The sequence below is a fragment of the Leptodactylus fuscus genome, chromosome 10 (genome assembly GCF_031893055.1).
Source record: "Leptodactylus fuscus isolate aLepFus1 chromosome 10, aLepFus1.hap2, whole genome shotgun sequence".
In the NCBI taxonomy this organism is placed as follows: Eukaryota; Metazoa; Chordata; class Amphibia; order Anura; family Leptodactylidae; genus Leptodactylus; species Leptodactylus fuscus.
In genome coordinates, this window is record NC_134274.1 from 18,531,769 (window position 1) to 18,544,731 (window position 12,963).

The window sequence follows — 12,963 nt, forward strand, 5'->3', positions numbered from 1 at the left end:
CGCATTTGCACAACCAGCTGAAGGCAGCGATCGCTCACTAACGGGGAATCCTGCATCGGATTCGCCGTTAGTGAGCGATCAGGGCGACCGCACGCGTGCCAGCAGAGGGGGCTCTGCGTGCCCTCTCTGGCACGCGTGCCATAGGTTCGCCATCACTGGTCTATCAGCACTTCCCCTCTTCAGATCACCCAGGACACAATAGATGCCTGCAAATTAGGCCCAACCCCTCATTTTAAGGTCCTTATCTCCTATCACATGATTCCTGACTATCCAAGTAACTTCTTTAGAAGGTACATTTCCAGTGATGACCTTCTACATTCATGGTGGACCTGCCCATTTGTGTCACAGTTCTGGATGCCTATAGATTGTCAATGCCATACTTTCAATTAACATCCAGGAGAGGTGTTACTACACCCAAATTTCCTGCCCATGCTTAAGTATAATATCAATTGTTTACTCTTATCTAGGTCATAAGAACTATACATTTCCTATTCCTTTAGTAGCCATTTGTGGCTTGGGCTCCAAAAGCCACAACAAAACCCCCCCGTTTCTCCGCAACTTGGGGCCTCAGCCTTATTTGTGTATTTATTTATTTATTTATTTTATTCCTTTTTCTCTTCTTATTCCTTATTTTTTACTTTTTTCACTTTAAGATTGTTCAATCCTATTATGATGTGGAATAAATTACAGTATACTGTACCATCATACTCTTGAAGTTGTTCTCTTACCCAAGGTTGTCTACTGCCTACCTTTGTATTTGTATGATGAAGAAAATGCTAAAGACAATATGCCAAAAAATTCTATAAATTGTTTGTAAATAAAAACACACATTTCCTAAAGCGGACAAGTCTTTTAGGTTCATCCTTTAGTTATTCTAACGCTCTTGCCGAGATTTTCTGCGAACTGGCATATTTGACATTCTTTTGGGTTCCATCTATTATTCTTTTCAAAACATTTCAGATTTGTGGCGACTTTTAGGAAATTCGAAATAATTTCTGCAATCCATCATTTGTACGTATCATTGCTTGAAATATTTGATCTTCTGTCCACATTTCCAAGCAATTTATTATGTAATCTAGTCAGGCAAAGGACAGTTTTCAGTCTGGCTGGCATTAGTGCTAAAGGTTATGCTGACAAACAAATATGAATATATACACAGTTTGGGGAATGGGATCTTTCTGTGAATAGCAAAATGTTTATTTCACTATATCAATCAGTTTACAATATTTTTTTTTTTTTTCAGGGGGCGCTTTTTCTGTGTTCTGCCGGTCATCCCCCTTAAAGGTGGCCACAAACTTTACCAAATTTCGATTAATGTTCTGATATCCATTTATTAAGGCACAAAAACATATTGATACAAACAGTACAAATGATGTAATAGTAGCCTTGGTATGAAAAAAGGGCATGCCTTAAAGGGGTAGTCTCATAGTAGAAATCTATGGCGTATAAATTGTGGGACACGTCAAAAATGGAGCTTCGGAAACCGAGGTGTGACCAGGATCTACCACATATTTATGGCATAACAATGTCTTTGATGGAAATACCTCTTTACAAGTGTATATATCATGGAGGGGACAAGGGGATGGCTATGGGGTCCACGGAAAGTCTGAGCACAACCCTGTTTAGCGCCATCCATTTTAGAACTGGATAGAGAGAACTTGTGTAACATTTCTTTCTCCAAGGGAATGGAGACCATTTCTTTCTCTTGGTGGCCAACCAAGAGAATGGAGAAGTGTCAAGGATTATGAAAAGGTCATGGAGGGAACTGCAAAAATCCTGTCTTGGGTGGAAAACATTGACCCCATTGAAGGCCTATTTTGATCTTTTTGTGGTGCCCCCTTGGCTCTATATACAGCACCAAATGTCATACTTTTAGACCACACTATGTTGTTAATCATCTTGTAATTCCATTCCATCCAATTTATATGTCTCTTAGGTGGCCTAGAACAATAGCTGGAATGACTGCGTTTCATCCTTGTAAACAGTTTACACTGGTCTATTCAGATGCAGAAGGAGAGCCAAAAGCCTGGCGTAAATGTGGCAGAGCTGGACTTTGGACAGAAGAAGACTATATGGCCTGTCTTTTTATAAATGAAGTGACAAGACACCTTCATACCTTCAGCCTGGTAAGTTTCTCCTGGTAAGAGCATACCTATCCCTTTGAATAACTTTTCAAGGTACGCTGCTATGAGTTTTCATGATGACTGATGACCTGTTTGCCACCCTGTGAAGGCTCTATCTCTAATTCTTAGTTCTCCATGAGCTAATGGGTGGAGACTAGCTGTTATGTCTTCCATAGAGACAACACATGGAGACAACTGAATACTCTGGTCCTTAGTTCATCCTCGCTCATTCAGAAGCAGCAGGAGCATCACTATGTAGGACATTAGAGAGATTTACTGAACAGTACTCATGAAAATAAATAACTTTTGGAGTGAGATAGAAAACTTACTATTCGCTCCAGCAGCTTCTTGTGCCATTGCCTGTACCTTGCTGCTTTTCTTGCTTTCGGCTTCTCCCCCTTAACTCTCCATATACGGGCAACTGTAATTTGATTTCTCTGTGAGCTCGTAGTTTATTTTAAGAGGACAAGAGGGATTCTGCAGAGGTTTATTGAGGGGGTTGTGTAAAGCCCTCAAGGAGGTTATGAGCCGCTCACAGATATGCAATTCTATGGTCTCGAAATGACCACTGATGAATGGGGCAGGTAACATTCCCTTCCATTGGTGACCATATCAGGACTACAGCAATTACACAGTGCCCCCTGGACATAATTCAACGAGCTCATGTCCCACCCTCTTGACCACCTTCACTTTTTGCCAGCAATTCGCTGCTTGGGATCTAAAAGTTGTGTTGACTAGAATTGCTTGGATTATCCAGAAAATAGATGGTTAAACAGAGCTACAATGTGAATAAGGAGATGTTGGTGTAATTCGTTGTATGTTGGTCTTTAGCTTGTCACGTGCTTACCTATCAATAGTATTGCTCCATTCCCCTAGAGCCCTGATGTTATTGCTGCATGTGCTGTTTCATTACGAAAATCCTTAAGTGATTAAATAGGACAAAGACTTATATTGTGTAGATTATATTTCTATGTAAGGTCAAATAGGTTGCACTTGTAAGCAGATTATAGATTTCCTTTACTGACACGTTAAACGCCATACTTTGTAATTATCTGCTTCTAGGTGCCTGTAAATGACACCAACGTCCTTGAATATGCTCAACAACTAATGACCTACACCAGGGGAGCCTCCGACTTCACCGATAAGATGGATGTGCTGCTTGTGGCAGACATGATGGAAAAGATGATAACCTTTGTGGGACACATCAAAAACGTACGTTTTAAAATCTCTGTGAAATAGAGTGCAATGTAAGAGATGCTACTATAATTGACCCTTATAGGGGCTGTCCAGATTCAGGAAAAAAAAAAGTGTGTGTGTATAAGGAAAAGTTAGACAATTTTCCAATATGCTTTTTGTATGAAGTCCTCACGGTTTTCTACTAGATCTCAGTGGATAAAAATCAATCCATGCTCTTGTGGATGCACGCTGCATGCCCTTGTGGATGCCCGCTGCATGCTCTTGTGGATGCCCGCTCTTGTGGATGCCCGCTCTTGTGGATGCCCGCTCTTGTGGATGCCCGCTCTTGTGGATGCCCGCTCTTGTGGATGCCCGCTCTTGTGGATGCCCGCTCTTGTGGATGCCCGCTCTTGTGGATGCCCGCTCTTGTGGATGCCCGCTCTTGTGGATGCCCGCTGCATGCTCTTGTGGATGCCCGCTGCATGCTCTTGTGGATGTCCGCTGCATGCTCTTGTGGATGTCCGCTGCATGCTCTTGTGGATGCCCGCTCTTGTGGATGCCCGCTGCATGCTCTTGTGGATGCCCGCTCTTGTGGATGCCCGCTGCATGCTCTTGTGGATGCATGCCCTTGTGGATGCCCGCTGCATGCCCTTGTGGATGCCCGCTGCATGCCCTTGTGGATGCCCGCTGCATGCCCTTGTGGATGCCCGCTGCATGCCCTTGTGGATGCCCGCTGCATGCCCTTGTGGATGCCCGCTGCATGCCCTTGTGGATGCCCGGTCATGTTATGGGCCAACATGTGCCTCTCGTTATAGCCATGGCTGAGTGGTTAGCTGTCTTGTAATCTGTGCACTTGTGTCAATCACATGACCATGGACTGTACACCACAAGACCATGGAACATACACCACACTACACTTTTTGTGTGTGCAAGTCAACTTTTAATTGATGTGCAAATGAGCCATTTGGTGTGTCCAAGCACCTTTTTTCCTGCGGTCACTACCCAGCTCCACGCCCTATTATAAAGATTGATAGGTCCTGTTTACTACGCCACCAGCCACGTCTACAACAGCTCATAAGTGGGGTAGAAGGGATTTTGGTGATGACAAATTTACTGATTTCTATAACTTTCATGGAGAATTGTCACATATTTATAATACTAATCAACCTATATCCTTGAATGCATAGTGAGGACACACGAGCAATATTAATATCTTCGAAGCAAAACTCAGACACATCAATAATACATTATTGATCTTTTAAGAGAGCCGCCCGCTGCTTCAATTCACATTCAATTGTAAATACAAATTAAATCAAAGAGTACGGGTGCATGCATGTGAGCGGAGGAACAGCAGGGAAAACGCCTGGATATTGGCTTATAACAAGCGTAGGCAGTGCATGCTGGGAATTATTGTTTATTAACAGCTGGAGGGCCGGGGTTCCCGAGCCTGGTTTATATTGTCTTATAAAAATATCAAGATACAGTCAGTGTGTTCTAACTTAGTCCTGCAGGTTCCGAATTCATGCCTCAAAATCTCTCCCCCTGTATAAGGGAAATGGGTCAATATCTGGAGATTTGGTTCACGTTGAGTAAGTTCGTCATGAACCTGAAGTCAAAATATACTCTGGTGTCTGTCCAGACTCCATATTATGAGAGGTGGAGGCTCAGGGGAGGTGTGTGAAATTGGCAAAGCCTTATACTCTCCTTTCCTCTTCTGGTAATTTGTGCGTCCTCCTCTTCTGGCTTCTTCCAGTGTGGGTGATGTCTCCAAGGAGGAGGCCTGTGAAGCATCTTGAGGCCTCGTTCATATCTACGTTGGTAGCCATTCGGGGGAGTCCGCATGGGAACCCCCCCAAACGGACTACCAAACGCATTGGCAAGCGGTGTACAGTGAAAGCATATGGACCCCATAAACTATAATGGGGTCCATGTGCTTTCTGCACAAGTCATGCGGACAGGAAGATACGTCACAATCTACTTTCCTGACTGCATAACTTGTGCGGAGACTGTGCAGAAAGCACACAGACCCCATTATAGTCTATAATGGGGTCTGTGTGCTTTCACTTCCTACCACTTGCCAATGCGTTTGGGGAGTCCGCAAGGGGACCCCCCCCCCCCGAACAAAATACCAAACGGATTACTGGCACAGATGTGAACGAGGCCTGACACCAATGCACTCTGAATGCTAAGGTCCAATCACAGAACCCAATAGTGACTCTGCGGTACATGGAAGAGGACACTGAGTGCTGGATGTAGTAAATTTGTCAGATCGGTCCACATTTAGGCTTTGCCTACTTTTTTGCAATTTTTTTAAAAGGTTTTCAAAGAAAGGTATAAAAAGTTAAAAAATTTTTAGTGAAAAAAAAATACCCCAAAGTTTATGGCTTTTTAGGCCAGTTCTGAATCACTCGGAGAGGAGTATATAGTAAGGATCCTCCTCGTTCACTGTTAAGTTTCCTATGATATAGTTAAACATACTGCACATTTCCACGTGCCCCATAGACTTGCTTTGTTAGCTAGCATTTAATTTACTAAATAAATTGCTTTTACAGGTAATTACTCTGCTGGCTGTCTGACAGATGCTTACCGTAAGCTGTTCTATCTTCAGGCGGACATGGGCAGCTTTCCGAAATGGGTTGGGATAGAGACTGAAAGTAGTAAGAAAATAGAAGAAAGAAGACCAGGGAAAGTTTTTAAGAGTGTGGAGTGAAAGGGAGAACTGCAAGATGGCAATATACTAAGTTATAGTGCCAGGCCTCTATACAGAGCATGGGTCCTACTGCTCGTGAGCTGTGTATTGTATGGAAACTGGACGTATCCCTAGACAGTTGATGGAATGTTCCCTCCTTCACTTCATGATCCTAAATAAAAATTCCCAGCCAACCCCTTGCAATTATGAAGGCATGAAACATGGGGATGGTTCCTTTATCCTTGTGAAAGTTCTCCTTTATGAAATAAAATGAGAACCAAACAAAATGTATAATATTTGAACAGAATTGCTAGTAAGAAGCACACAGACCATATTAGCTACAATAATTCTTGATCGTAGAACCCAAGGAGGTACAAGTTCTTAAACATTGCAGATAAACAAGAAGCAAGAACAGTCGCAGACATTTTCTCTGGGATCTTTGTCTCCCAGAGAACATGCCCAGACTGTTACGTCACAGTTACACAACTAGACAGTGGTGTAATTGAAGTCTTGTGGTCCCTGGTGCAGTCTTGTCCGATCCCCTATCTCATCCCTACAGTGAATTCTTGATGGTGATGGTTAGGGATAAGGCATTGAATCATCCTTAGTGTGGTTAGGGTAATCTGTGGGTCTCCTTGGTTTATGGGCCAGATGGAAGCGGCAATCTCAATACTGATGCCAGTGCTTATGGGCCCCCTAAGGCTCCTTGGCCCCAATGCAACTGCAACCTTTGCGACCCCTCAAGTTACGCCCCTAAATGTTTTTTTGTTCTACCTCCAGGTTTTGGTTTTCCATATGTTCCGGTATCAGATGTTTCAGAACACACCTCAGGTCTCCACCTCGCTCTCACTGAACCAGTAGGGAAGCTTCAACCCTTCTCAACTTACTCGCAGGCTCCCACTATGCCACCCTTTCCATTGTGAAGTCCATACAGTCCAGTCTAGGATACCTAGGTCCTATCTCAGGCCGGCAAGGCAACCACTTTGTATTCTAGAGGTCTTAGCGATTTGGTAACAAGAACCCTACCAAATCTCTTGCATACCCTGGCTATAGCCTCCCCTATGTTTGAGAACATTACTCCGACATCATTTTCCATGCCCAGATCCAAAAACAAGCAGATACTCACTCATAGGACCTCAACGTACAGGGTACAAACCACTTCGAACTCCATCTTATACTATGCCTAACTCTGCAAGTACATACCTGTGCAGAGTATCCTTGCAGATTTAATTGCCAACCACCAAGACTGATCTAGTCAATGGTGGCTGGCCAGTGGTTAAGGGTCATAGATAGTCTTTGTTTACAGGGCAGCTAACTATAGACACAGTTCTCTTCCTTTTGGAGGAGAGGTTCCTTGCATACTTTTCCCATGTAGCATTGCCTGTAAATCTCCATACTCTGCCGTCTTTCCTCAATGAGCGCGATACCCCCAGAGCTTTGTTCAAAGAACTTCTTTCATTTAAAGTTAGGCATCAAAAGATCATTGAAGAGCAGAGAACATTGCAAACCAATGATACTGAATGGATATACAGGGAGCAGCATAACACACATTATACATCTCCTCTGCACTGGTTTTATTAGATATGGGAATTCATGTGTTAATTAATGCGGCAGTGCCATTCCAGCCCTTCCGTACAGCGAGATTTTCTCTTATCAGTCGATAATGTTCCCAGTTTCTCTTAAAATATTCCCTTTTATATCAAAAACACGTCTAGAGATGACATCTCCTTTTCAAATACAATTCCCACTATTTTATTAGGCATGAATAAAAGCTTCATGCATTTATTAAAATGTCTGTATTTCTAAAATAATGATGCTTTCCGAATGCAAATTCTAATGGAAATGCATTACAGAATTGCTGGGGGCTAGAGTTCTGAAAATAGTAAGCGCCATTCAGCAAAAAAAAAAAAAAAAATAAAGTGGCAAAGAATCGAAAATTGGAAAAATAGAGCAAAAAACAGTCAAGCGCGTTTGGAATAAGTCATAAGACACTTTTTGCAGGATAATGGTGAGGTCGGAACAGAAAAGCAACTTCCACAACATGTCAAACACTGGTTTAGAATACAAAATTATTTCCCGAGGAGGGTTGGGCTAAGGCAATCTATCACCGCTCAGACTTCAGTTATGCCTTGTTTCTCAGCAGTAGGTGACGTACAAGGACATCCAAGTGCTTATAGAGTAGAGTATTTAATCTGGTTACCAATACTGCCCCTATGTAGTCATTCTGAACCATAGGAGGCTCAAAAATTGCTTGGTTTTGACCACATGTAGTCAATAGTTATGGAAGTACAAGGAATGTCAATTTCTGGTTGACACTTAAAGGGTTAAAGCAAAGTCAGGGGTGGCCGGGTTGGGTGTAAGGAAAAAAAAAAATAAAAAAAAATCATACTTGCCTATCTCTTGTACAGTCCCAGTCCCTTTTTCCTGTGTAGGGACTTGCCATGCCGAAAACGAAGTTCACATGACCACTAATACCAATCGGTGCCCTCAGTAGTCACTGGTGAGGAGTGATGTCACCGATGCGTCTTGTCTCCTTAGGCCTCTGATTGGTCAGAGTGGTCATGTGAGCCCCTCCCCTCCAGGGAATGGTAGGTAAAGGGGACTGGGGCTATACAACAGAGAATTTAGGAAAATTAGACAACCCCTTTAGTGTACCTGAGCTTTAGTAGTTAAAGTGGAGCTTGGAGGACATGTCTAGTTGACATCAGGCCATGAAAAGGGTGTATTGAAACTTTAAAGTGTACCTCTCCTTCTAAAACCACTTTTCATATATGAATAGTACAAATGGATATAACAAAATGTATAATATATTTTTAGGCCTGGTTCACATTAAGCATGGGTTTCCATTGGGGGAGTCTGCTTAAGGACCACCCTGAACCGAAACCTAATCCGCATAAAAAAAAGCAGTTGCCTAAGGAAACCTGTGGACCCCATAGACTATAATGGGATCCGTGTGGTTTCCGTATGAAAAATGCGGAGAGAAACGTGCTGCTTGTAGGACTTTTCTCTCTGCATTTTTCATACGAAGAGCAGAAAGAAATGGCCCAAACGCAGATGTGAACCAGGCCTTAGAGATATTTTTCCTTTGCTACTTTCCTTATTAGGCTGTTATCATTAATAACACAATACCCATCTTCAGCCTTACACACAGAAGTCTATGGAGAGGGGAGGAGGCTATTAATGTGTTCATTACTAGAGATGAGCGAGTACTGTTCGGATCAGCCGATCTGAACAGCACGCTCGCATACAAATGAATGGACGTAGCCGGCATGCGGGGGGGGTTAAGAGGCTGGCCGCCGTCAAAGCGGAAGTACTCGGTGCATCCATTCATTTCTATGGAGCGTGCTGTTCGGATCGGCTGATCCGAACAGTACTCGCTCATCTCTATTCATTACCTCATGTTCAGTAGTAGAGCCTGATCTTCAAAGATTTAGGCGTGTTGAAAGAACTCTGTCACAATGTAGCAGCCACAGTTATTTATGGGTCTTTTCCAGCAACCTCCTCCTCCTTCCCCTCCCCTCTCTATGGATTTGTATGTAAGTGGAGAAAGAAGCATATTTCTTTAATACATATTACAAAGTTTCTTATATTCACCTGTACTGGTCAATTATGATAAATTGTTTTATAAATGTGGGCACATGATGAACCCAGAAATCGTCATTCCACCACTGAAGAGTAGAGGACATTGTAGAACAATGATGATGTATCTCAGGATCACTACGTTATGTACTTTTCCTTTCTAAGGTTTCTTATAATTTCCTCCTCTGGATATTGGAAATTATAAAAAATCAGGTTCATCACTTCTTGCAGACATTGTCCACTCCTTGACTTTATTTTTTTTATTTTTATTTTTTGCCAGTAGCTTGGAATGGTATACAATAACAAATTGAGTGATACTAATGTTACCAGTCAGCCTTCTGCTTCCCAAATCCTTGCCAGTCAGGTCAGGATACATAGACCTCCAGTCATGACCTCTTGACATGGACATGGGACAACCAATGGGTGCAGTGGTTACTAATTTATGTCGAAATAGTTATAGTTGTAGACCAGGATACAGATATTGGTGGATAACCCTGTAGAGAAGAGGAGGACGATCAACAGAGATTTTATACCTAGTTTTATTCTATGTTTTTGATAAAAATTCCAAGGGTCAGAGCTTAAAGGAATTGGGATTCCCACTGCTTCTGAAGACCAAAAAACCCCAATGTTGTATAGAGGGTGATGGGTTACAACAATCCATTAAACTGCTGAAGGAAATGGATATGAAAGCTTCATTCTTTGTGTGTTATTGTAGAACAGCAATTTGTAGATATTTGCTACAATTGCGCCATATTCACCCCCATCTTTCTTCTTACAGCTTGGGGGTATTATACTAGAGATTGCAAGTAACATCATGTCAGTGAAAGACCACATCTTATGGATGGCACAGAATGAAGCCAAAGCCTGTACCAGAATAGTACATTGTGTGGAGCAGATATCTGGGCTTTCCTTGGACAGTAAAACACAAGTCTTATCAAAGGTGAGCATCGAGCTGGGATCTCCCAGCAGCAACCATGGATAGTGTATATGTTGTAGTAGATGGCATTGTACCTTATAACTGCAGTAACACCATACGTAACATTTCTACCTTAGGGCTTTTAGCACCATTTTTGGAATATAATCTGTGGCACCTTTCGTCATTGGCGTATCCAACCCCATTAATTATTTTGTCATGTGGCAAATTCTAGGAGAAAATGTCCCCCTAGACTGTAATGGCAACAAACAGGGGAACCAGCTCCATATTAATGCTCAATTGTTTTGCACTTGGGCCCAAGAGCTTTAAAGGCTAGGGACACCTTATTTTATTGTACCTACTGTATTATGTATAAAAATATTAATAGATCTTCATTACAAACTTACTCTGTGCTCTTTATTTTATTTTTTTCTCGTACATTGTAGGTTGCTTTACCCTAGAGAGGATTCTGTCGTCAGAGATGCTGTCTGATGGCTTATACTCTATTCACTGCATTCCTGACAGCTTAATAAAGGGAATCTGTCATCATGGTGAAGCATATACAACCATCAACACAACAAGATAGGTTAAGCTTACCTGCATGTAAGGCCCGGTTCACATCTGCATTCAGGTTTCAATTCGGGGGGAGTCCACTTGCCCCCCCCCAAATGAAAACCTATGCCCATAGACTATAATGGGGTCCATGTGGTTTCTGTTCGGTTTCCGCACAAAACATGTGGAGAGAAGTGCTGATTGCAGGACTCTTCCCTCTGCATGTTTCATGTGGAAACCACACAGACCCCATTATAGTCTTTGGAGTCCACGTTTTTTTCCTCAGTAACCGCTTTTCTATGCGTATAGATTTCCATTCCAAGTTGACTCCCTGAACGTAAACCAGACCACAGAGGTGTACAGGCCTAACTTTTTTTTTTTTTTTTTCCCCTTGAAAATTTGTACCTCTGTTGCCAAGATAATAAGCAATATGGAGCACAAAGGGCGGGTCCTTGCTCCAAACTAGTGTGCTGTTCTAATACACTGGTGTGAACACAAGAACAGTGGACCAGGCAGGATTTCAGCATTTCTTGTCATTCAAAGAAGAGTGGAGGGGAAGGAGGGCATATTCGAGCAGTGAGGGGCATAGAGCAGTTTGGTGCAACATGGAAATTGGGAACATGGGAACTTTCTTGGGGGTAAAAGGTTTTACATTGAGGTGACGTTGAACTATCTGTGTTTCTGGTTCTATATGTGTCACCCTGGTGACTGACTCTTTTAATGAGCTGTCAGGAATGCAGAGATAAGGGCTATAGAATAAGCCATCAGACAGCATCTCTGGGCCATCTCTGGGCCATCAGACAGCATCTCTGGGCCATCTCTGGGCCATCAGACAGCATCTCTGGGCCATCTCTGGGCCATCAGACAGCATCTCTGGGCCATCTCTGGGCCATCAGACAGCATCTCTGGGCCTGCAGACAGCGTCTCTGGGCCTGCAGACAGCGTCTCTGGGCCTGCAGACAGCGTCTCTGGGCCTGCAGACAGCGTCTCTGGGCCTGCAGACAGCGTCTCTGGGCCATCAGGCAGCGTCTCTGGGCCTGCAGACAGCGTCTCTGGGCCTGCAGACAGCGTCTCTGGGCCATCAGGCAGCGTCTCTGGGCCATCAGACAGCATCTCTGACAGAATCCTCCCTGGGACAGAACAGCCTGCAATGTATGAGAGAAAAATGAAGGGTGCAGAGTAAAAATAGTTAAGAATGTGTCCTTATCCTTAAACCAGTTTTCTGCAATAAATTATTTCAGAACTCTAAGTCAGCAAAATGCATCAAGGTGTCTATAGCCTTTTAGGCTATGCCCCTAAAATAAATGTTCTACAAACACATATGGATGTAATGTCGAGATGTCCACAAGCATTTAGTTATGTAGCGTTGTGGTCATAGGATACCGTTCATCTCTTATCCACATGGACAAGGAAAGCTGAAAGTCACGGCATATATTCTTTCTACACATCATACAATAAATGTTTTCCAGCTTCGACAATAACTTGGCTGACCTCAACTTTCAGCAAAGTCGTCTAACTGATGCTTGCTATCAATTAACCTGGTAATTGGGCTATAATGGTATGTAACTTGCCTCTAAAGTGTTTTCACATCATAATACTACAGAGAGTCATTTGCGTGTATGGTTTTGATTATGATAAAAGAGGGCAGAGCTGGCCAAGCAGAGGATATGCTTAGCTGTGTTTCTCGACTTCATCTCTACAATGATAAAATGAAAACCCTGGATCTGTGAGCTGCTGGCATCCATTAGCCCCATAGAAAGCTGCAACGTCCAATACTAGTGTTGACTTCTCTTTCCCGGCCATTGGAGTCTCCTTAACCTCCTGGTTTGCATTAAACTTTCATTTCTCGCATACACCCAATGATTCATAGATTAAATATTTACTTTGTGTTTCACACTATACGTAGGAATACGGCACGTAGGGTACTCGAA

At 42.9% G+C, this 12,963-nt stretch overlaps 1 protein-coding gene across 1 annotated transcript in view; it reads left to right on the forward strand.

Annotated features, from left to right (window-relative positions):
• ADGRA1 (adhesion G protein-coupled receptor A1) overlaps positions 1-12,963 on the forward strand; it is a 342,093-nt gene that overhangs the window by 97,406 nt on the left and 231,724 nt on the right. The window contains exons 9-11 of the mRNA XM_075258484.1: positions 1,937-2,126; positions 3,186-3,335; positions 10,346-10,507. Of these exons, the coding sequence (XP_075114585.1) occupies positions 1,937-2,126; positions 3,186-3,335; positions 10,346-10,507 (502 nt within the window). The remainder of the gene's footprint in view (positions 1-1,936; positions 2,127-3,185; positions 3,336-10,345; positions 10,508-12,963) is intronic.